At 40.8% G+C, this 25972-nt stretch overlaps 1 protein-coding gene across 7 annotated transcripts in view; it reads right to left on the bottom strand.

The window, feature by feature from the left end:
* Positions 1-25972, bottom strand: part of AUTS2 (activator of transcription and developmental regulator AUTS2) — a 756836-nt gene that overhangs the window by 407404 nt on the left and 323460 nt on the right. For all 7 annotated transcript variants that reach the window (XM_068656148.1, XM_068656150.1, XM_068656147.1 and 4 more), the window contains 2 exons: positions 16978-17079; positions 9025-9060 (listed from right to left, as the gene is read on the bottom strand). In XM_068656148.1, the coding sequence (XP_068512249.1) occupies positions 9025-9060; positions 16978-17079 (138 nt within the window). The remainder of the gene's footprint in view (positions 1-9024; positions 9061-16977; positions 17080-25972) is intronic.

Genomic DNA, 25972 nt, shown 5'->3' with positions numbered 1-25972 from the left:
TCACCTCTGCAAAGCCGACACAAACAGCACACAGCTCCTGTGCTCAGCAGCAGGATGAGCTCTGATGCCATCTCAGCACAGCACTCAACATTTTGGTGTCCTCAGCACAGCACTGACCCAAACCCACTTTTCAGGGAAGTCACCAGATTTTGTCATTTTAAATCCTTTTTTATTGCAGTATTTTTGCCATGATCTCTCCTGTTTACAAGACTGTATTATTTTATAAATTCTCTAGTTAGATAATGCAGAAATCTTGCAAAGTCTTCCAGAACTCTTCCATTTTTCTTAAATGAGCATAGGATAAAATATGCATTTTGTATTTTCTTAACTAAAATTTCACCACAAACAGTAACATCAGCAGATAATATGCATCATAAACAGTCCAGTGTTGCTCTTTCTACTTGCATTACAAAAAGCATTCCAGCAAGACTCTCGTATCTTCAGTTAATGAGCAAACTGGCTCTTGTTTTGTGCAGAACCTGGACAACAACCTCTACACAAGCTGTTCAAAAGCTACCAAACCAACACTATCAACGAAGCACCCTACACTCCTGGGCTATATACCTCTTTCCTTCTCATGAAACAATATAGAATCCCCTCTAGAGACCCAACACTATCGTTCCTCCAAAAATATTAAATATACAATGCATTCCTTCAATGCTATTGAACATTCTCCTTAATGATATGAAACTGAGACCCTTGTAAGATGGAGGCTTTGTATATGACAGCTTAACTGCTTGCAATCAAACTAATTTGCAGTACGATGACCTGAAATGAGTTTAAAAGCACCATAATGCATGTTTAGCAATCAGTGTAGCAATTCTTTATTATTCAGGTTCACATTTGCAATTTGTGTCACATGTTATGGGAAAAAGAAAGAGGGAGAACACAAAATAACAGTTCTTTTGTTTTGCAAGAGATGATGAACAAAAAATATACTTATTCTAGGCCAATGGCAAAAAGTAATAAAGATGAGGTACATGTAACATGGGGCATTAGAGACCAAATCTAGACTGACAGCAATTCTTAATCTTTCTGCTCCTTATATAGTTCTTATAATCTTCAGAAGTGGAAATTAAAAAATAAAAATTTGCTTATAAGGGATGTGAATTGTACAAATTGATTTTTGTTGAATATTGTCTAAAATGTAGTTCATCTGAAGTGTCAACAAAAATACATACTGAATATTCTCCAAGGTTTTTGAACTGCAAATGATGCTTCTTGCCAACTACTTGCAACGCTCATCTCTATTCTGCTGCTGACAAAAGTTAGAGTCTCTTCTGGCAAATAATGCAGATTTTCAGATCACCTCTTCAAATACATAAATTTCCTAATTTCCTTCTTTTCTTACTTCCTTCCTTTCCCTAAGCCACCTCCATTCATCACATTTGTTATTCTCGGGCAAATGACTGGACTCCAATGAGGTAACTGGTGAACCATACGAAGAAGCAGAAGGAAAAAGGGCTAAAAAGTCCAAAGTGTTTAGTGAAGAAACAGGAAAGCACTACATGTAACACCATGCCACAAAAAAAGCCACAGGAACTACACACAAAAGGGCACCACTGAGACAAAGGTATTACACAAATAGGAAAGATTTAGTTGTACAAAACAAAACAAAACAGCTAAATTCTAACAACTAAAGCAGGAATGGGCAAGGAGGAAGGCCACTCAGGACAGCCAAGAAGCACACTCTAGGCCAGCATTACTCTATTGGAACGAATATCTCCTTGGGGTCATCATCTCCTGAATCACCAAAATTATCTGGGAGTCTGTCCTAAAGGAATTAATCATTGCATTGCCCTGAGAATGAAAATCAGTCATTCAGCAATGAGACAGTAAACCTGAAAGATCAAAAATCTCTCAGTTCTGCTTAGTTGGGTAAGAAATACTCCTGTAGCTTAATTTCCCCTTTTGTTTTGGATTTGGACAACATCAGTTCACCCAACTCAAAGAACTGTAAGGATTAACATTTGTAAATGCAAAACATCATATTCAAATAGCACGAGCATGCATTAGGGCAGGTTTCTAAAGTGTCCAAGGAGATACTACTCAGAAGGCCTGCAAAAATAACTCAGACCAACATCTATGTTCAGAACAGATCTGAGTAGAGACCTGTCTTGACTAAATTCCAGCCCAGGTAACTTATTTTGCTTGCCCAAACAATCCTCAAACACTGACTTAATCACATGTTTCTTTTAACCTCTAGAAAAATACACAGTTTTGTTCTCCAAAAACAGTTGTTATGCTCCAGCTACTCTCATCATGATTAGCGGGTTGCTGGAAATGCACATATGCCTGCTTTTGCTGTTCTTTTTGCTTTGGCGGTCATACTGTTAGTAAACTCCTTAATGAGTCGCAGTTGTCCCTAGGAACAACACTACATTTTATAAATGCTAAAATTAATAGACCTGGGGTAGGTTTTATTAAAAGCAATGTTTTTATTTGGCAATGATGATGTCTCCCTTACAGCAGCATTTTCAATGGCTCCTGGACACAAAAGACAACACCTAACATATTTCAGATAAAGAAACACCTGGGTTTCCTGGTCTCACTGCTCTGCTGAGGTCTGCAAGTACTAATACATGTAGGTGATGATCACCCACAGAGAGATTTGTACCGGGAACCTTGTCTACCTTTCCTGAATTGACTGTCTGAAGATTCTTCTGTTGTCAGCTTCCTTCCTCCAAAGCACAAGCACATGGAGATTTTTAGAGCGAAGCTGAAATGGATTTCAGCATAACCTCTGCAATAATAGTTGCTAAAACTAATTACAGTGAGAAAATTGGAGATCATTCATTACCCTACTAAGCAAATTAGGATTTGTTAACAATGATTTATAGTGCCAAATGCAGGATAACAAGGATTGTCTTTTCAACTGAATTCACAGAGGACATGACAGTTTATTAAGTGTAGTGCATCCAAACAGCCTGGTGTTGTACTTTTGTAGACCTCGCAGTATTTAGGAGGTATAAATACTTTTACATAAGCAAAATACATTTAAATGTTTGCCTTCTAAAATCAAGCACTAAAGGTAACCAAGTAACTTAACCTACCTGAAAAAAATACTTTTATTTAGCAACATCACTGAGTACATGAAGTAGCAAATTACTATATCCTATATCACAACAGCCAGCTGATTTTTTCAATCTATTCCACATGATGCTTTTTATCTGAGCTGCTTGCTCCTCTCCTGTGGAAACTAATGGGTCTTACTGTAATCTAATGTTGAGTCTTTCAACACACTCCCACCTGAAAAGTCAACATCACCACCAATTCTACCACTTCTAGAAACCAGAACACTGGTAGAGATTCTACTTAGCATTGCTGCCAGGGCATATAGACCAGGCAACGAAGGAAAATCTACTGGTTTAAGGGCTGCATTTGAGAATGAGAGCCCTGAGCATGTGCTGGTACAAGAGAGTCCATGTTTCTTCTGTAGGCTATGTCTTAGGTGAAAATCAGTCCTACTGTACTGTGAAATAGCTGGCCTTATCTAGGCCAAATACTTGTTCCCCATCGTCCCTATCCTCATACTGCTGGTGCTCCACTTACTCGCCTTGGGATGAGTTTTTAGAGCTCCGAGTAAGACAACGCAACACTGCACAATGCAGTGTCCCAGTGGCATGCTGTAACTTCGCAGACATCTGCTGAACTGAACCCACTCAGGGCCAAATCGGATAGCGCAATTGATTAACTAGAGCCTTTGGGAATATGCTCACAGTTTATGTTTGTCTGAGTCACCAGCCCATGTGCAAATCATATTTTTCTTTTTTATTCCTTATTTTTAAGGAGGAGTAAGACCAGTATTTGGTAAAAAAGTGTCACCGGAGCATCCTTCTCGCTTCCAACCTCCCAGACTTGTTTCTGTCACCAGCTTATTACCAAATTCTAACCCATTTTGAAAATCCACAAATTCTGTGCTTTTTTTGGGGAGGGAAACTGCTAACCAACATTCCCCTCCTCACCCCCTCAACCAACCAACTGGATGAAACCACAAAACCTTCAGAAACTGCCACAAAGATGTGAGAAGCAGACCAATCCAAGAAACAGAAACAAGTTGCCAGGAACTAAAAATGAACCTAACTATCTTGGAAGATGGATTTGTCATTTAAAAATAAAACGCAAAGTTACTTTGGTTTTGATTTCTGTTCTATGTTGGAAACCAATAAACCACTTGTATTCTTTAACGTGAGTTGGGCTGGGTGGGAGATACAGAAAGAAAACTAGCAAAAAACAATTTCCACAGTCAGATAAACAAAAAGCTTTTAACTATTACTCAATCTCCAATTGTATTCTAAAACACCTCTCTCAACCTTTAAAAAATCATAGACAGCTAAACAATACTAAAAATTCAAATAAATTAAGTTCAAGTAACTTTTTAAAGCTAGAAAGTTTTTTTCTGAATACTTTCTAATTAACTTATGTGACTTCTTAATGAGCTGTAATGTACCTGATCTACCTTTGATGATAGTCAATTTTAATTTTCAATGCAAAAAAACAAAGACAACTGGGAGATGTTCCAGGAAGTATACAGTTATAATTGTTAGGGCACACCAGTATTAACAGCATGTCCAAATGTTTTATTTTTACATGCAGCAATCATAAACTGGACCACAGGAAACAATGTCAGACCAGTGCAAAAGGCTTAGAATATTAGGTCTGACTTTCAACTTTGTCTGTTCTTTCCTCACTATTGATTTAATAATATGTAAAAAGGACAGGAAAGTGTCCACTCTGACAACGAGTGGCAAGTCAGGTGAAACAGATTCCAGCAACAGTGAAAATGGCTTTTCAACAAAATCTGCTGAACATTTTAACACTTGTGAATGAAGTGGAAGATAGGTTGCTCCTAACTGAAAAAAACATGGAGAGGTACTTACAAGTCCTCAACAACTTTGCATCATTAGCACTCATTCAGTGGTTACTCACACATGTCCCACTTTGCTGAAAGCACCTAATTAGAAAGCCTGTTTAATCAATGGCAGTTCTGATCCTACCAGTTAGGCTGAAACACTTAATGGAGATTCCCAACACTCCCTATTGACTGCAGAGCAAAGGTAGATTGTCAAAGCTGGCAGTGTGAATGCCCTCCCCAGAGCATGCAACTTTTCCCTCTAATGTTTATTTTTTCATGAAGCTAACACAGAGGAAACACAAACATAAGAATCCAGTCTCCATCTTTCCAATTCAAAAACTTACCTAGTTACAGCATAACACTAGGTAAGATTTTAGCCTTCCTCACTGCTACTGGAAATGCATAACAAATTTCTAAGATAGAACAATCATACAGATAATAGAAAAATGATTTTGTATTACTGGGAAGCGTCAGGTTTATAAACATTTCCTTAAACACTCAGTGGTCTCAGGAGGCTCTCTATAAAATGAAAGGATCCAAAAATAATTTTTGCTTTGCTGTGACACGCACTGCATCCACACACACCGCAGGCACATGACTCTCCATCAAACCCTAGTGCCTCGCATAAGCATAGTCTGTAAAGGAGATTCCAAGTCTGACAAGAATTATTTGCATTTTGTACATGCTAGGTAACATGCTCTAAATATACAAGCCCTTCATTCTTACCAAATACTGGGGGAGAAAAGCCAGTGTCCCCCAGTGAATGTTTTCCCCTTTCTGCCCACAGTACAAATGATGATGTACAGAACAGGGTAGATACACTGTTGGTTGCTCACCAATTACATCTCTCCTACTGTAATTACACTAAGGTAACTCCTGCTTACATGAATGAAAGCAAAATCAGCAAATTCAAGTATTAGATTTAAGCATTCCACCTCCCCTCTCCCCTCCAATAAAAAAACGAACTAGCTCTGAAGCTTCACATCTTATTGTTGTGACTAGTTCATGTTTTTGTTTCATATAAACAATTCTTATTCCTTGTGCAAAAATTTCCATGTAAAGCTGCTGTTTTTCTAATAATACTGCAAAGCAACAGGACAAATTTGACATGAAGGATACTTACTACTCCAAAGTCAATGAGCAACTAATAGAGAAGTACAACTCCTGGTTCATTCAAGCTTTAAAAAAGAAACAAATGACAGAAAAGATAGCAATACTTCATTAATACAAGACACATTTGCTTCTGCCACCAACATTGGCGATAGGTTTCATGATAAATACATCATCTCAGTCTGCTTCCCTAAGTAGTAATTACAGAGTACCCTCTTTACAGAAAAGATGATTTTCCCCAGCAGAGAACACAAAGGCATGTGCTGGTGGAGAGGTACTTCTATCAAGAAGCCAATGCTCCTGGAGAAGGGAGACTGAGAAGGGTAAAAGCAGTAATGAACCCTGATGATTAAAGTACAGATCTAGACAGAAGGAAAAGATTCCATTAATTCTTAGATTTAAACAGCAAATATTGGCTACTATTCATACCTCAGTATTCATTCATTTCAGAATAAAACCTGCCTCTACCTGTGTTTCTGCTTGCTGTAGTAGATGTGCTTGGACAGTGAATCTGGTACCAGTCCATTTTAACTTACCTGGCTGCCTGTGTTTGCTGTGGTGCGCTGTAGTATGCGATATTCTGTAGTCCAAAGTACAATATATATTGATTGGTAATTTCCACAAGCAAAAGATTTATTGTTGTCTATTTAGCTAAAAACTATTGTTGTTTCATTTGAAACCAATGGCCCTTGTTTTGATGTTCTGTGTTAACACTAAACACAAAAACTAACAGTCTTCTCTACTTGAAAGCTTTGACAAAAAGGCAATTCAAGCACATATTCTTTTGCACTTTGATAATACAATAATTACTTTTATCAGAAACACATGCTAAGTGGATCATTCTGAAGCATTTTTCTCATTGTCTGGTACCACAAAACACATCTGGGTTTTATTTGTCCCATGTAAGTTAATAAGGGTATGGACTTTTTTAAAACAATAAGCAAGATAATCCTAAAAACAACTTTTCAGAATAAGAAGAGGAAGGAAAAACCCCTCAAGTTTTATCCAAAACTGGGTACGTGTAAAAGTGGCTTTACTGAAGGACTTTTTTGATTACCAGGCTATTAGTGAAGAAGGAAAAAGGAAGTTAAAGAAATCCTCTTCCAGTGACTATACATAAGAAACTGTATTGCATTAATGGAACCTAATAAGGGATGTCTCCCCCACCTACTCAGATCCAAATCAGGATAATTTAAGTGCCAATATATTGGCACAAGAAGATGTTAAACTTCTTCTTGTTACTAAACTCCTAACTTGGTAGGAATTGGAAACTTTCAAGCTTTTTGCTGGAGCATAGGGGATGTTGACACCTTCCAGATTTTCACTTTACTGGACCAACCCACAGACAGTATGGTGCAAGGAACAGCAGATGGCTTTTCTTCTGTTACCTCTGCTTCCTAAATATGAATCTAAACATTGTTTTTAAAACATGCATATTCAGCTCCCGCTATAAGGAGAAAAAGATTTATTTATATACGTTAAAGCCTTTCATCCCATATTATATTTGTCCCATTCCAGAGCATCTCTGTACATGTTCATATGATTTGAATTTCAAGCGCCCAGACAAAGGAAAGCAATTTGCTCTTAAGTACAGAGTTTTAATCTTAATGCAAGATACATGTTGAGCCATTTGATATTCTTCCCTTCCTACCCTTCCTCTTAAAAATAGGCACAACACAAAACAGGGAAAGCGCTGACAAAAAATAAACCACTTTTTTCCTGTTTCACAGCTTATCTTACCTTACACTGATATGGGCTTTGGTCTAATTAGAAAAACTAACACGTCTTTTCCACTCAGTAATGCTCTCTTCACACCTTACCACTGGCAGGAGAAGGAATATATAGTCTGTGCTGAAGTCCAGGGTAAATCCAGCAGGACATGGCATTTCTCCACGTATTAAGCAATTTCTGTGCTTGCATTTTACACTTTTCATGTGAGGTCACACATTACTCAGTTTAATCCCATATCTTTCTTATAGGATCACAGACCTCTGAAAAAAGACTAAACTTCACCATGTACTAACAGAAGACAATTATGTTCTGGGAATCTGACAAGAGAGCAACAAAGTTTTTTCATCATGTAATTGAATACTACATAGTTTTCTTTTCCCCAGAGTTTGATGAAAAGATAAAAGCAGTCTTTGATTATACTATTAACTATACAGAACAATGCTACAGAAAAAGTCTTGCTGCATTTTACTCACCTGTTTTTGGACATATAAAATCTGTTTCTCCTACAGATATTATGGAGGAAGAAAAGACATGCTTGGAGAACACAGTGTAAGTTACAAGTTTCAGGGAGTATGAGCATTTTAAATACAAATCTTGGAGGAAAATAAGGAGTGCACTAGATTGACTGCAAAATATTTCTTACTCACAAACTTATCTGCAAGTAGAATGCATATTGATAAATGTGAGAATAAACACATAGAAACGTATAAATACAAACTGTTAATCAATAAAAGGACATGCAAATAAATAACAACAAAAAAAGACAGACAGATCAATTATTAATCCAGTTAGGGACCAATCCCATTCTCACAATGTAAGATGTGAATCCAGCATAAATACAACTACAGCTGTGTATTCCTAGATCACCTGTGATGATGCATGGGGCTTTTAACCAACAGGTAGGAATCACTGTGTCGTGTTCTCTGGACTGTGGTACAAGGGAGATAAGACAAGACTGCCATAATGGGCTTTTTAAAGTTTATGAATCAATGAGAATTAGTATAAAGGGAAATCAAGATCCTACCATCTCAGATTAGAGAGCTGATAAGACCATGGTTCATTTTATTTGCTATAATTGTGTAAATTAAAATCTGTTGGAATTTATGTAGTAACTAATAACACCTGATTAGTTCAGGAAAACACTGATCACCATGTCTGCAGCATTACTTACAATGTATTCATGGAGGAAGACATAGAAAAAGATAAGTTAACCTATCGGGCAGACAGAGATTGGTTATTTATGCTTGTTTCCATATAATAAGGCACTTTCGTTTCAGAAATAATGCTATGCTGTTCAGAGACACGTGTTAAAGTTGAGATACACTTACAAAGTAGCCTGTTCCCAAGCTGGAAGGAGCTGAGCTCTGCAATAAAACACAAAGACAAAGTGGAAAATCAGTGATGGTTTTTAACACGTTCCAATCCACATAGCTCATTACCAGCCCCTTCCAAGCTTTTCATCACTACATCACAGCACCAATGTGCTGCCCCTTGTCATCTGCTACTGAAACAAACACCGTGTTGCTTAATTTTTCCCTTTACATCTCTCAACGACTCTGAGATGGTAACGTGCTATTTACTGAATTCCAAGCTTCTGCGGTGGACGTAATTGCCAATTTATTTGACAGGCAGCTGGGTAATGAATTAATGATGGCATTTCGCCCTGCACTGAGACTAAACAGACACTCATCAACCAGCCTCCCTGACATGCTGACATTCAATGCCCTGGACTCCAGCTACTCAGCTTTGTGGCCACAAAGGGGCAGGCGGGAGGGGGAAAAGAAAAAAAAAACATAGACTGACTTCAAAACAAAAAGCCCGGTGGGTTTGGATGACTTTTTCAGTGTATGACCTGTTTGCCAATTTATTCCCGAAAGGCCCTGGTTAGTACACACATAGTGCTTTTCTAAAATGAGACATTTTGTAAACATAATTAGTAGTCTGAAATGTAAAGAACGCGTGGGCACAGAGAAGCCGCTTCAGTCAATGTACCATTTCCTGGAGAACACAGTCACTACGATTTCCCATTTGGATGTCCACATTGTTTGACAAACCAAGGATTTAGAAATAAAAGAAAAAAAAAAAAAAACAACAAAAAAACAAAACAAACAAACAAACAAAAAAAACCCTACAGTGTGAAAAAGATTTCAAAACTCAAAACCATAAAAATAATTAAACTAATATTGCTACCTTAGAAAATAATCAAAAGGCTTAAATGCTTAAAAAATCATGCTATTCATTTTAAGTGGGACATGATTTTCATTTTAAGTGGGACATGATCACAACCTCCACATTCACAGGAATTAAGGAGATAAAGGGTTTTGTTTCATTAGTTTTTCATCTAAGCAATGGGGATTACACAGCAGGTTCTCTTAGAGCCACAGTGAGAGACCTAAACATCTCAGACCTAATCCAGGTCACTGGCTGTTACATTAAAGGGCGAACAGCTCCTGGTGCTACGGCCCTAGCGCTTGAAACACTTCAAGCCAGGCCAGTCAATGGACAAGGAAGCAGAATGCAGGGGATAATTCTCGGGTGAGCAGTGGGAAGCCCAGATGACCAGTCCTTAACCCCTACAGCTCCGTTTGGGTGTCAGTTCCTTACCACGGCCGTGCTTTCAGTACCAACAGAGCTCCGTGAGCACCAGGAGCCACACAGGGGCCCCAACCAGCCTTGGCAAGCTGCTGGAAGATGCCCAACTGGCACACTATTGCAGGGAGCCCCAGCAGTACATTCTCTCTACTTCTGAGCACTGAGTGAAGCACTGACACAAAAGAAAATAAGCCCCCCAAAGGGGCTTACTCTTTCTTTTTACTGAATTCTGTGTAGCAGAAATAGATGGTGCCAAGAAATTTAAAATTAACAGCCATATTCATTGCAAATAATCAGAATATTACTGTGTGTTCACCAAAGCACTACTAAAAAGAGAGGTTTAGAAAGGTTATGTACGTACGGGGAAAGGCCTTCTGCTTTAAGCCATTAAAAATTAAAGACTTAGTAAGAGGAAATCATCTTGGAAGTCTTAAGGGTCCCAACATCATAGTATCAACAAACTCTGCTGGGACAGCTTATATGAACAAACAAAACTGCTATGGAAATTTGGAATGTATGTGGTTCCTGCCCCTTAATCTCTATCCCATACTCTGCATCCCAAAAGGACTCAAGACCTGCAGTTCACAGCTTTGGTTGCAGGAGCACAAGGGGAGCTGTACAGACAACCGGAGTTCTGAGTCCTTCTGGCCCCACTCCTGTCTCTCTGGGGCCTCCGGCTCCCTCTGCCAACAGCACTGGCAGCAAGATGCGCGTGGTCCCACTGACAATGTCCCCAGAAGCTCCTCCTCATCACCATCAGCGTGCAGCTGGGAACAGCCAGGTGACCACCACAGCCTCAGTCGTCACATGGCTAGAAAGTGCCCCTCTGGGCCACGTACGGCGTTTCATGAGCCCCCGATGCCTGCAACACCAGGTTGAGAGGATTGTATGGATCCCGATCAAGTCCCACTCTTTACTCACAACTTTTAAAACTTACGGTAAAGGCTGAAAGCTCCAAAGTTTGCATTCTGCATCTGTGTGTAGTTTTTGTCTGCTTTTTATTCCAAGCTTTGGAAGGATTAAATATTAAAACAAAACAAACAAACAAAAAAAGCAAAAAAAAAAAAAGTTTCCCACTGAATATTTCCATTCCTTCAAAAGCAATGCTGCAATGGCTATGAGAGGACAGTTGAAACATAGCAGTCAAATGACTTTGGCTGAAAAGAAGTAGTTTTGTGCATTTTCAGGGAGTTTGACTTTGCTTGATGGAAACACAGCCCTTCACAAATTGCATGCTGCATATGGATAGTACAGTTTGCATACTCTTTTTACTTTAAGTAGCTACAAAAGACTGCATTGCACATGCATGAATGACTAAGTTAGCTGTGTTGTGAACTGTGTGTTGACAGAGCATATAGGCTGAAGCAAGGGCTATGCAAGAAGGTAGCTTCTCACCTTTTTGATAACTCCCAATAGCGAAAGGATCCTACTACCCAGTGCCCAGCCTTGGTACCAACTGGTGAATGTGATACTGTGTATGCAGCATCTTTACAAGCCCATGCTGAGTCGTGATCCTGCACTGGGTGGTTCTACATCTCTTATATAAAGTGTGCCTATAATAGAGGTAATGGTTTCACTTTCCCCCTTTCAAAATTCGACATTAGATATACCATTTGATATTCACACAACCACTAGCAGAAGCCTGCATCAGGTGCCCATCAGCAAAATGCAAGCCACTTGCTTAAAATTAACAGGATTTTGGTTTTGTTATTTTCCTTCGTCTCTTTCCCAATTTTTTTTTCCTTCTTAAAGAGAAGAACTTTTGGCCTAGGAGCAAAAATGCAGTAACCCTCATGTAAGCATTAGTTTACTGTGTACCAAAGAAAATTACATCCTTGAGGTCTTGGAAGGCACAGTTATACCCATTTTGCATATATATTGTGCATTACTTGGGGAGCTGGGTGGGGAGAAAGGCTGTGTTGTACATATTTGTTCTGGCTATTGTTTATGCAGGTCTGACTGAATGAAGGAACAGTGGGTATCATTTCAATTTCTGATGTCAACATCAAATTACTTATTTAATTTCATGCCTGGCGAAGCATTGTATAGCTACACGCAGAATCATTTCACTTCATTTGTTATGCTGTGTTTTCTTGGCGATTGGCTTGCCTTCCAACTGACAGCTTTAATTACGACATGAATTTGATTGCATTGCCGAGGAATTAACATAATGCAACAAAGCATTTAAGCACCCAACCTTAGACACACAAACACACATACACACCCTCACACCCACACAAAGAAGCAGCCGCTGCAGCTGATCAGCTTCTGGCGCACACACACACAAACACACACTGAGCTTTGCTGGTCTTATTCCACTTTAGATACAGCCAAGATTACCGGGGATATTCTGGAGGAGAAGTGTTAAGGATTTCAGAGCACATAACCCAAAGTCTGTTTCTCAATTTGTCTTTCTTTGGGCTTAGCGCACAGGTGGGAGGAATGGGAGGCAGGGAATTGCACGTCTCGGATTTGAGGCAGAAACCATGAGTTGTCCAGAGGCTTACACTGCTGGGGGTGTGGAGACCTTTCATCCTGAGGCAGACAGCAACAGACCTGTGGGCAGGGCACCCTGGGACTTACTCCTGATTCAATACCTCACTGTAACCTTTCCTCAAGTGTAAAATACACAATGTGGTAGGAGCACACAGCTACAAAGCACCAGGGAAGGAGGAGTTCTCTTGAAAGAATGCGTGAGCTTTGCTGAGAGCACGAGACTTTTCCTGCTGGGGATAAATGGTGTCATCAGAAAAAAAAAAAAAAAGAAACATCCCTGTCCCACTTCTTACTCAGAACTGGAGCAACATTCCAGACAGAAAAATGCCAATGCTACTGTTAAGTTATTCTCAGCAAGAGCAAGCAGAGGCCAGGCAGTCCACGCTCCTGTCGTGCAGGAGACCTGCGCTGCCTCCCAGCCGATGACCAAAGGCGAGGGCTTTTAACACCCATCACTGAGAGCTGCTGCCAACTCCGGCAGGGCTGAGGGCACCCAGAGCAGCTTGTCTGCCCTCTTGTCTGGGTGGGCTTCCACTGCCCCTGCATCGCCACTGCCAAACTGATGAGCAAGGCTCGTCAGGAAAGCATGAGCTTCAGATCTGCGACAGAGCAGGAATTCAGGAACATGAAGCAAAGAAATCAGTTTTGGGGTTTGTATTTTATTAGCACAATGCTGGGCTGAACCCCCAAATATTCTGTGCATTTAGGATCCAGGTTTGCTGTAATTCTCACATTTCCATCAAGTAATCTCTTGGCTGCTTTGTAAAACATGGCTAAAAGGTACCTCACGTACTCCAAAGTGGGAAGATTCAATTAAAAATAAATACATACAGAAAGGGAAGGAAAACAAGTTGACTGAGCTCCAAGCTGAGGAAAAGAGAAAGTGCTGCCATCTTGTCTCCAAGCAAAATCTCAACAAAATGAATTCTACTACTGGCAAGATTTTGATGAGATTAAATTGACTACAGCACCCTATATATAAAGACGGAGCAGCTCTCCAATTTCTCTTTTAGGCCCCTGGAGCTACCTCTGCCCATAAAGGAAAGAACAAGTTGTCATTCCAAAAAATACTATATAGGGGAGAAAGGCAGGAAGAAATGGATTTATGAAATTCAGACAGGGAGATGTATTAGGGGACTGGCAAATGCTTGCAATGGAGCATTTGAGCAATTGTTATCCCTAATCTAGAAGAGGTCAAGTTGCCTGCTAATTATGTTCTCTCACAGAAGGGAGGGGAGTGTTTGTCTGTCTCTGTACACGTGTGCAGGATGAAGAGAAAGGACTTGATGGAAATCAGTTGCACTGCATTGCATCTGACAAGAACATAGGATATTCCTCTTCCTCCTGTCTGATGCTATTTCAAGCCTCATTATGAGAAAATCCTCCCGTTTAACATGGTCTTTTCATTGAATTATCTTCTTTTCATTTTAGACCACCTCTCTCTAAAATGCTGCAAATTACCTGCTTGGATCTCATTAGCCTGGAGAAGAGTTATCCCTTGTAAACACACTTGGCATCAATCTCCGTTACCCAAGGACTGTAGGTACATTTACAATATGCAGAGTTGAAAGATATCTGACAGGAGAGGGAATGAAGCCACTGACATGTCAGTTTGCAACTGGATATTCATTATACTATCTCCCTCGTTCTGCATCTGTCACTAAGCTATCACTTAGGCTCCACATTAAAGCTCATGAAGCTAACATTTCTGTTTCAACAGCTTACTTACAACTAGGGATTTGAAAATTGATCATCCACCCAGAGTATATGCACTTCATTCATTATACATATTTCCATGCAGTAGCCATGTTTAATCTTACAATGCTGTGGGGCTACAGCACTGGAGATTCATCATATTTCAAGTCCAAAATCTACTTTCTGACCTCAGGGCTAATCTACCTGCAGTATTTTATATTTTTGTTCAATCTTCTGTTGAATACACAACTTTCTGTGCATTTCTTTTGAACAGTGTTAAAATCGGGGTCTTCAGAGAGAACATAGCCTTTTGTCTGTAGTTTTTTCTTCTGGACAGTAACCATTAAAAAGCTAGTATTCTAAAATATCAAAAGATATTTTGACAGATACTTTCTTCAAAAGATAGTTTTAAAAATAACCTTATTATGCTATTAATGCTTCCTTGCACCTACAAGCAATTTCAAGATGGATTCACCTATAGCTTAAAGCAGAAGCATCACTACCACTTTGTATGGCCCTGTCATTTAAAAAAGCAGGATGTTTGTCTTTGGAAAAGACAGAAATGCAGAACAGTATTTACTTTTCTTAACTGGAAGGATCTGGGATAGGCAGAAGGCCACCACAGACCTATGCAAGAAGACAGCACCTCATGAATGCTTGTAAAATCTCAGCTGAACTGGCAACAGCAGGCCACAGAAAGACATGCTTGTGTTGCAGTGAGTTATCAAAGCATAAAGGAACTTACTTATTAAGCAAAACATAAATTATACATAACTTGACTTTAAAACATGCATTTCCACATATATTTGAATAATGTTGCTTTTCAGCAACCTGTAAATCCCTGTGTCCTCTCTTGGGTGCACTAGGCAAGTTGTATTTGCTGTTGACTTCCTGTTAACTTGCCATAGTGCCAAGACAAAGGTAAAGTCTTGTAAAAGCATGAGAAAAAAATGTATTGGATTTGTAGAAGGGGAACCAGGACTCTGTTCTCACTGCCAAGTCTGGCACTGCAATGCTGTGAGCTGCCGGCAAGCACGAGTAAGCCTCAGAGCTCTCCACGCACTATATTGCAAGGGAATGACAAGACTAAATTAAAACCATGTTTGTAAGGAGTGGTGAACTTTTTGCTGGAAGGTGCTCTGCAGTTGTGAAGTTCATTGCAGTGGCTTCTAAGCTGCCAGAGGGCTCGGAGCAAGCTACAATGGCAACGGTGACAGGTTGACGGTCAGCTGACATCCACTGCGACCTGTACCAAGCTTTTACTTACTACCTCCTCTGGTTTCACTCTCCTCTTCCAAAGATATCTTACAGCACTGAGACTGCCCTCGCCTGACTGCTGTGAAGGGTAGGCTCTGAAGTGTCTAACTCAAGGTACCCATAAAGGATGGCTCCAGGGGAGGAATGGGCCCCTAAAACAATGTGACAAAGGGAAGAGGAAAGACAGCGCAACACATTTTACACCTTCACAGAGAAAACCAGGTGTCTGTTCCAGCAATATGCACAACTCAGCAAAAATGGCTAGCTGTGTGCCTCCAGGCTTAAATTCACAAAACGAAACATATTCTTTACAAAGGTATTGCTTTTAAAATCTGCTCAATTCAGTTTTATTGTGCTGGCCTACAGAGGACACCATCTGGTATCTGTCATCCAAATCTACATGGACATGCTATCGATAAAATCCCCATTTCCAAAATGTGGGTTAGTTAAAAGTAGGGCCAGATTGCTGGCTGATACAAATTAGTCTGACCGATGTAGTTATGCTTTTACCAGCAAAGGATCTGACCTACAAAATCCCCACTTTAGATACTCATGCTCTTTTGGGACAGGGGATGTCATTATTTTCTGTGCTGTAAAACACTGCAGCACAGAGGACTCAGAGCCATGATTAAAACACTCAAGGATTGTGATGGTACACGTAATAAATAATCTAATTGCAGCAACAGATAGGTATCTGTATTTATTCATGTCAGAATAGCTCATGTCATTCAGTGAATGGTCCGCATGCTTCACTAGAGAAAAACATTCTCTGCAGAGCTGCCATCTTAGGACCTTCCATAGTTTAGGTAGAGCAATAAAGGCAGAGCTTATGCTATTGTTGGCCATGTTATATCAATTCAATAGATATAAGTTATCTGAGTCTCTAGACACCCTAATACTTTCCATAAAGACAGCGCTTACCCCAAAGAGAAATATATTCTTCCCCTTCTGGGGGAGAAAAGAGGCCATCTCATTTCTCAACTACATAGAGCATTTAAACTTCATTGAATGGCCTTCAACTGTTTCAAAATGAATGAGCATTTTCACACCGTTGGACATTGTACCAAACTTTAAGAATTTTACTGAACTGAAGCAGAAGACTTAAGTTGCTTCTTCCCCTTTCATCCCTGAAAGGGAAGGGGATTTTAGCAACAAACTAGAGACTAAATCCTGTTACAATTTATGCCCCTCAGAAAACTACACTGGGGTTAATCAGAACAGTATTTGGCTGCTTTACTTACGTCACTGAGTCTTTCCCGAGAGCTACTTCGATGGAAACCTTTCGATTCCCCACTGGCACTTTCACTGTCGCTGTCTCGGCAACTGTTTTGACCTGGCTTGAGCTGTAAGAAAGATAAAAAAACAAAACAAAAAAAACAGAGAAAGCAAGAGTTTAGCCTTGTTGCGATTAAGTTCCCTTGTCTACTATTCTTTAACCCAGGCCCATGGCTACACAAAGCAGCATTTTCATGGCACTTGCAGGGCTACCACTGGCACCATGCAGCCTCGGTGCCAAGGCAGGACCTCAGGGAGACCACGAAGGCTGAGAGCAGAGCAATCTCACGGGCACGCAGCTCATGAGCAGGCCAGGGGAGAGAGAAGCGACATTCAGATCCCAAGGAGATCACAGTTTAAGACCTTCACTTTGGGAACTTTTACACTACTCAATTTATTCTTACCAAGTTACCATCACAACAAAGCACATGTGGGATCAATCCCCTCCTTATCACAGTGTAGGAATATTGAGAGTTTAAGATCAATGGAAATTTTCCAAGAGAAGAGAACGGCCAGTGCTGGACTAGCCCCTAACATTGTCTGGTACCGTAACAACTTCCTGGCTAACCCCTGTGTTCATAAAATATCATAATCTATTTATCATGTAATGAGTTTTTTTTGCCTTTCAAACACTGTTAATGAACTTTACTGGCATGGTAATAAATAAAAATAAAAAATATATAAACTATATTTTCAGGACAATTGAGAACAATTGCATAAGCTTTCCCTCACACTGCAGGCTGTGCAGGCCAACGTGTTAGAACAGCAGCGTACTGAAACGAACATCTAGCACACACGTACATTATACACAAGCCCACAAACACAGCAAGAAGGTATGAACTACATCTACTGCAGTGCTGAAACTGTATATATTTCTTTTAACGTAACTTTCCCTATATTTTGCTTCAATATATTAAAATATGGCTTAAGCTTTGTTGACACCTTGTTGCGTTTCCGTGAAAACTGTTTACTCCAGGTGTTAATACTGACAAAAAATCAATTTTAGAAATTTAGATTTTAAATCAAAAATAAACACTGGTAGCAGAGACAGATGCAGAGAAAATACTTGGTGACATATCTGATGAAGTATTTTATGAGACACCCAGCACACTTACCAACATTCTTAAAGCAAATACCAAAGAACTTCCATAACTTATCCCAACTGCTAATAAATTCACAGTAATTTCTATCTGACAGAAAATAAATAGGAAATCACACTCATCTCCATTTCATGACTGGTGAGCAAAAGTTCGTTCTCCATGAACTCTCTCCACCATCTTTTCCCCCTCTTCCTTCTCTCTTATCATTTTATTCCAGTATGCCCAAAAACATGCTGCACAAGGACAGAAAAATTGCCACGCATTCTCTTTTATAGGCACAAGATGCGCACTTCTATTCAATATAGCCCAGACACATTCACAACTGCTTACACGCTGCTCCTCTCTCCCAGGTGCACTACAGGAATGCACAAAGAACCCTCAACCCCATGCTTATTATTGGTTTCTCCCTTTCACTGCAGTCAGCTGGGCAAGAGCAAATTTGCATATTTGGCATGTGCACTGCTTCACCTTCATCCCTTAGTCCCTGCTTTGGTAAGGAAAAAAAGAAACAACAAAATAAAAACAAGAGGCAAAGGTTCAACAAGTATAGTTGATTGATATTCTTTTATGTTACTTCTTCCAATAGGTTTCATTCATTAAACTAAGACCCACGTGGCATTAGTGCACCAACCCTTTCCTGGTACTCTGTGCCTTGGTCACTCGATGCCACAGAAAACAACTGGTTATCCTTTGGGGTTTCCATTCCCAGGCCTGTGGCATCTCCTCCGCCAGAGGTGTGATGACAGCAAGAACAGGATGATATTCCCTTGACACTGTCCAAGCAAGAGTTACTTGAAAGATAAGCCGGTGGGAACTGAAGGGCAGCAAAGCTCAGATGGGAGCCGGAAAGCCACAACAGATGCTCAAAAGAGTGGAGAAGCTGCAGGAAACCCAGGAAAACTACCCAAACCCTATACCTCCTCCTTCAGGAGTGAGAAGGTCAAATGTTTGGCAAACATCTATACTGGGTAAAAAGGGCAGTTCTGTGTGTTCCCTATCAGTCAAAAAAAATGTAAAAGAAAATACATAAAACTAAGAAACTAAGGGCTTAGACAAACAACTTAGTTCTAATGCATGAGCACAACTTGAAAAAAAAAAAGCACTGGTATACTCTCAACTCAAAGAAAATGTAACATAAGAACTGTAAGTTCTTTATCAAACACGATTTCATAAATAAACTAAATATTCCACAGCTCAGCTGGAAAATCTCAAGTAAAAAGGTTTTTATTTCAAATATAACGGTTTATCAGACAGATGTAACGGATTTAGGTAATATTTTTTGGAGGTGGAGGGGAAGATAACATATTCAAGAAGTTTAATACTTCATATGTAACTCGCAGATTTTATCTAGGACCACCATGTACCGTAATTTTATGGTCCCAGATTTAAAATTTAACCAGCCAAAGGAAAATAGATCAAATTTCCCTGACTCAGTCTTTTGTCAACAAACACACAGTGATGGAAAAACTGTTACTGTAACTGGGGTCTGAATAATTTTTTTCTTTTTTTTTTTTTTTTTAGAACTTCAATTTATTTCATGAAAAATTGTCATGCATTAGGGTTTTTTGTTTGTTTTAAACTAATCATAACTCTTTTTTCATACTTTTGACATTGTGAATTCTAGCTATTTACAAAGAGAAGAGACACCCAGCAGGTGCTATTCTTTTGGACACAATTTACAAGGAATAAGAGAATATGACTGAGATATCCAAGTTTCAAACTCTGTAGGAACAAAGTTAACTGCATAGACCAGACAGAAAACTCAGAAGTAAGTCCAAGTTCAGATTTATAAGCTTTCCATATTTTCCTTTCTTTTTTTCCTGAGTTACTCCATACGCCAAACTGTTGAGGGTTTACATTTTATTCCAAAACCCATCAATCTGTGCTAAATTAAAAAAAAAAAAAAAAAAAAAAAAGCATGGAAATGTGCCCATTGTCTTCTTGAAGAACTTAAAGTTACACACAAACGCACATGAGAACACTTAATGTGGAAAGGCAATGGTTCATTTCAGTCTACTCACAAACATTCAGCCACTCGAAGTGATGCTGGAATAACACAGCACTGCTAGAAAAGGTCTGCAAATAAGAGACCGGATTTTCAGTTACACTGCAGGGACACGGTGCATTGCTCTGCAGCACACAGGATCCCTAAAAGGAGCTTCCCTGAGAAAATGCAAATTTTTGTGCTTGGAAGATATTTGAAGTGCTACATTCACAACTCTTGCTCCTGTATCATTCTTGTCAGGGTGCCCCATGACAAAAGCAAAGCCAGCACAGCTCTCCCGTGATGTCCACACAAGCGCCTCGAGGACTCTCCCACATTAACACAGACGTTGCTCTTCCATATTTGCACTGAGCCAAGAACAAAGAAGGACAGCAAAAAGCAAGTTTGGCTCCATTCTTTCAGTGGGAATTAATTTATCCACACATTAAGATCTCATATGGGTCTCATGAAGAGGAAATAGAGGGTTTTCTAGACCTAAAACTCTGAACACACAGGGCACTGCTGGCTCGCAAAGAACTCCGCAAGGTCTCCCCAGGCATGGAAGATGGATACAGGCAGCAAAGTGAGAACCAGCAACCTGAGCCTGCTTGCCTACACAGAAAGGCATGGGGCCAGGATCCCGGTGAACACCCACATCTTCACAACTTTTCCAGGATTTTTTGGAAATTCTCAGCATCATCACATCGTATTTCTGGAAAGCTTTTACCTCACTACAGAACCTATTAGTTTGTAATGCCTGATGGAGGATACTGAAAGTCAAGCATAACTGCATAACTGCATTTTTTCTATTATAAGTAAGAAAGGAAAAGGAAAAAACAAAACAAAACAAAAAACACAATGTGGAAGGATTGCTGCTGGCTGAAGTGCAGGGCTGGAACTCAGCAGCAGGTTTTATTTCTGAATCCCTCTCCCCATACCTGAGGCCCTCTCTAGAAAGTTAAAATAATTGTATGTCTTCCTTACTCTCCCAAACTGGTCTATTTCAAGTGTTTTTTTTTTTTTTCTTTTAGCAGGGACAGTTTCCCAGGAGCTGACTGCAGAATACACAGCACACAATTGGGCCCCGTGGCACTCACAGCTCTGGGGACTACGGGGGTACCAACAACCGTTTCTAATGGGGAGGGGGCTCCACTGCCAGAGTGCATGCATAGAGGAAAAGAACAAACAAACAAAAAACACCCTAAAACCACCCCCACACACCTGGGGTTTCACTCCTCCCTTGTGTACGGACACAAGTCTTCTGGAGCCTGGGTGCCAGCAGGGCAGCAGGGCCTGCTGTGAGGAGAGGCCGGGCCTGGCTCCAGCCAGCGCTGAGGCAGCCCCACCACAGCCACTGCCGAGCCCGTCAGTGACACCTGTGGCACCTCTGTGAAAATGTATTTAAGAATGGGCAGAAAACAACACTAAAAAAATGAGGAGTGGGAGGAAATAAAAGTGAGAGGGAGTCCTGTGAGCACCCAGGTCAGAGCAGGAGGTGCACCAGGGCCGAGATTCCACCACAGCCCAGAGAGAGCGGGTGAGAGTGGGGGCATCACCTGAAGAAACCAGGGCCTGTGGAGAGCCCGTGGTGCAGCCGCTTCTTCCTCAAGGAACTGCCGGAAGGACCCACAGGGAAGCTGTGAGGAACAAGGAGCAGCAGCAAGGAACTGTTATGGGTTGACCCCAGCCCCCATTCCCCAACCTCTGCACTGCTTGGCGGGGAAAGCCAGGGAAGCAACATGGTTTAATTGGCTTCCCACTATCCAAATGTGTTTTAATTGGCAACACACTGAATTAGTTTTCCACAAGTGAAGTTTTCTTTGCTTGTGGCAGTCATTGGTCAGTGATCTCCCTGTCTTTATCTCGACCCCCAAGCTTTTGCACCTTCTCCCCCTGCCCTGTTGAGGAGGGGGAGCAGAGCGGTGGGCACGCAGCAGCCCCTAACCAGGGTTAACACCTAGCCAGGGTAAATTCCTAGCCAGGGTTAACACCCAGGCAGTTTTAATGCCTCCCCACAGCTCAGGCAAGCAGGCAGCTGCTCATACACTGACTTGAACCACTGAGCACCTATCACCCTGCGCTGCCCTGCAGAGCGATGCAAAACGGGTACTGAGCTGCAACTGCTGCAAAGGGGGTAAGGACTTTAGAGGGTGTCTGAGATAGCACTGGGATGGGGGAAGAAGATGTATAAAATAGTGACACTGGCAGTGACTGCTTGATGAAGAAAAAATAGAGAGACTACCTCTGGCCTAAAGATCACGAAGAAACTGGCCAGACATTGATACAGTGATTAATAAATTGAAATAAATGCAAAAACATCAGCATGAAACTGATAAATAAGAGTCTTGTTTCAGGGCATGGGGAGATTTTCAAGTGACTTGAAATCTTATAGAACTATTTTTGCACCAGGAAAATACTCAGCCCTGTTTTGTGACAGCAAATGTGTAAACTGAATATGCACCTGTGTCCAGGGGAAGAAGCTCTCTGTTGCTCTTCATACTGGCATTCAAAGTCACAGGGTGAAGTAGACCTAAATGTACAGGCTTATGAGTAGGATAGAGGATAGATCTCCAAGAAAAGTGCTATTGTTACTATATTTGTCAGACATTTCTGTGAAATGAGGAAAGGATGGGGGATGTAAGCCATAAAACACTCCTAAAGATAACCCATAACAACATGCACTCTGTTGCCTTTTGTCTCAGAACGGAAAAGAATGAAGGAGAGAGATAGTCGATCATGTTAAGAGGCATAAGGAGGAATAAAAGGGCAGCTGAGCCCCAAGCTACAGGGAGCATCATCCTCTCAGGACTGCAGTTTGCTTTGCTGGATCCCTAAGCCACTTTAGATAATTCCATAGTAGCGGTGCCTGGTTAGCACATAACAAAAAGGAAAATAAATAAACCTACGGAGAATTTAGCAAAAGCCTTTTTCACAGAGCTTATATATCATGTCAAAAACACCCTAATGTGGCTCTTCTCAGCTTTTTTTTTTTTTTCTTAATATATTTTAATTTAAAACCCCATACCATTTGGCAGCAGTAAATCCAAGCTATGGTATAGTTTTGAGGCGCCTGAGTTTCCACACCATATGGAATTAAAGGATTATTTCACTACATTATACTTTAAAGTTATGAATACTAACACTTCTCCGTATTATAGCGCAGCCAGCAAGCTAAGCCTTTACCAGAGCCCTAGAGGAAGAGGACACCTGCTCTCCAAGGGATGGCATAACCCTACTGCAGGAGGGGAATTATGCTTTCAGTTCTGCCTGTCATTCTTTATTTACACAGCTTTTGCGAGGGCAAGATAGTCCAAAACTGGTCTGATCCAGCTCCCACCTGGATGAATGTATTTTCTAGCTCAGATCAGCTGGTGAACAGGCTTGTCACTTCTCCATTAGCGATGCTTCCTGACTCCAGAAAGCCTCAACAGGAACAGTCCCATCCCAGACCCACAGCAGAAGTTTGTCCTGACCACACTGACAGCCTACACATACGAGGACATTTCTATATGCTCCTTCATACACCGAGTTTACTTGCATTTTGCTCTCTGGGCTTTGCCCAGCAGCCTAGACTCAAGCCAGGCTTTGAACATGCAAATTTTTGTCACTACTGGGAATCACAAACTTCTACCCGAACGTGGCACACGTGGATGAAGGCAGAAGTACCAGCACATCAGGCAGTTGCCCATGGCTGCCTGCTGCTCTGGGTGGCCAAAAGCCAGAGAACAACAGCCAATTCTGCTGCCTGCGCAGGGTAAGCCCAGCTGCACTCACTAAGGTCTTTGTTAGCAGCTTGGACAGTCTCAGCATGATTTATCATGAATCTATCAGTGGTCCTTCAGGGCTTGGAAGAGGAGGAGCCTGGCTTGTGGCACATAAAGCAGGAGGGAGGGTGCTGGGGGGCAAGAGAGGACCCGTGGTTGCAGGGAGCAATGTCGCACCGTGCTGGCTGCAATAACCACCTGCTGGGGAGGGAGCCAGAGCAGTGGGCACCGCCAGACACCTGTGTGAGGTTGGGGGTCCAGGAGGGGATGGACTGTTTGCGCCTGGTAGCATCAGATGCCAATGAAGGTGATGTGTAGCCTAAGCATAGGGAACACCTCCAGCACCCCGCTGTGGAGCTGACCCATCGACTCCCTGTTGGGTTTTACCCACTTGTTTATTCCAATGTCAGGGGGACCACATGCTCCAGGGAGTCCAGTTTTTATATGCTTTGGGAAGCAAAACCTAACTGCAGTTCCCACTATCCCCCACCCACTCATTAGGGTGGAAAAACAAACAGGAAATTAAAATATGTACTGTTGCATTATTTTGCACTCAAACATAGCTTTCACCTCAAAATCTGTTTACTGTTTCATTTCAAAATTTGCATTGAAACATGACTGATTCTAAGCTACAAAACAACTGATTATAAAACTCAGAAGTATAACATCAGTGGATTAACGGGTGATGAGTTAAAGGTTGTTCAGTTGAAGGGTGCTGTTTTTTATATGATATCTAGAATAAAGAAGAAAATGTCTTTAACTTTCCTGGTCCACTGAGGTTTCACACACAGGTCACAGCTCCCTGGCCCGCAGCACACAGTGCCAGAGGTAGGAACATCCACTTTGTGAGTATGGCACAAGCACAGCCTAAGAAGCTGGTCCCTGCCAAACCCACACCCCTGAAATGCCTTCTATTAGTCAGAAAAGAACAGCAGCAGATTTCATGCAGGACTGAGTATTTGATTACAAAGAAAACACTTTATCAATGACTGAGAACAAATCTGGCTGAATGAAAACAAATAAACGGAGAGCTGCTTAGCAAGAAAAAAAAAAACAACAATGTAAATCCAGACTTGTTACTTGTGATTTAAATAATGATTAACAGTTTTCATTTAAATACTTCCCTTTAAATCTATCTTGCTACTGACACAAGTTAGACTAATACTACTTACACAGCACTTACATGTCACCCAAAGCTTTACAGGTGGTTTAACATGGCAGCCGTAGGTCTGGAGCAAGACCTCTACACTGCATTTCCAGCAAAGCTACGTTCACTGCCACGACTTCTGTCTGAATAGCTAAACAAAGGAGCAGTACAAGGAAAGCAAATCAGAGGTGAGATAATGAGGAGGAAGAATATTTACAATGCGCAAGTTTAGGCAGTAAATATGAAAAAAGAATTCACACCGAGTGTGCATTCTGAACAATATTAATACAAAGACATTTTTCACACCAGGGAAGAAAAATCTTGTTACCTGAGAGATACAATAAAACATTTGGAGAGGCTCTCTGTGCATGTCTTGATATTTAATCTTACAACAACCAATGCACAGCCACCAAGAATCAGGGCCTACATGCCATCGCCCTGGGATATGACATCCTTACCAGAAGATGAAGCTAGTTTATTTTGCATATTTGCGTGGTAAAGGGAGGTAGACCAACAAAGTGAAGATTTTATCTTTTGTTTCTTCCTTGTCCCTACTGAGAATAGAAAGTAATTTCTTGTTCAAAAATTCTTTTTAAGAAAACTAAGAATAAACACATGTATTTTTCCTATTTCCTGTTGACAACAAATCCAAATCTAATAGAACTTGAATAAGTAACTATAAACAATTACCTAATTAGCTCCATGATACAGAACAAGGGTGTCTAACTTACTTATACTAAAGCACTGACAGTCATTTCCTGCTGCCTTTGAGCCGATCCAGAGTCTGCTGCTGCACTTGCTCAATACATCGGAGCAGAGGAACTCATCCTCTGCTGCTGTGAATGGGGGAGATCCTCATGGAAAAAACAGCTACACCCCACTTCTCCCAGGGAGAATTTGGCTATCTAGCATTGTTATTACAGAAACACCAAGTGACTGGGATCTGCTTGCAGCAGCAACAGCAGA

This window comes from Anas acuta, chromosome 19 (genome assembly GCF_963932015.1).
Source record: "Anas acuta chromosome 19, bAnaAcu1.1, whole genome shotgun sequence".
Classification (NCBI taxonomy): domain Eukaryota; kingdom Metazoa; phylum Chordata; class Aves; order Anseriformes; family Anatidae; genus Anas; species Anas acuta.
This window is presented reverse-complemented; position numbering and strand designations above follow the sequence as displayed.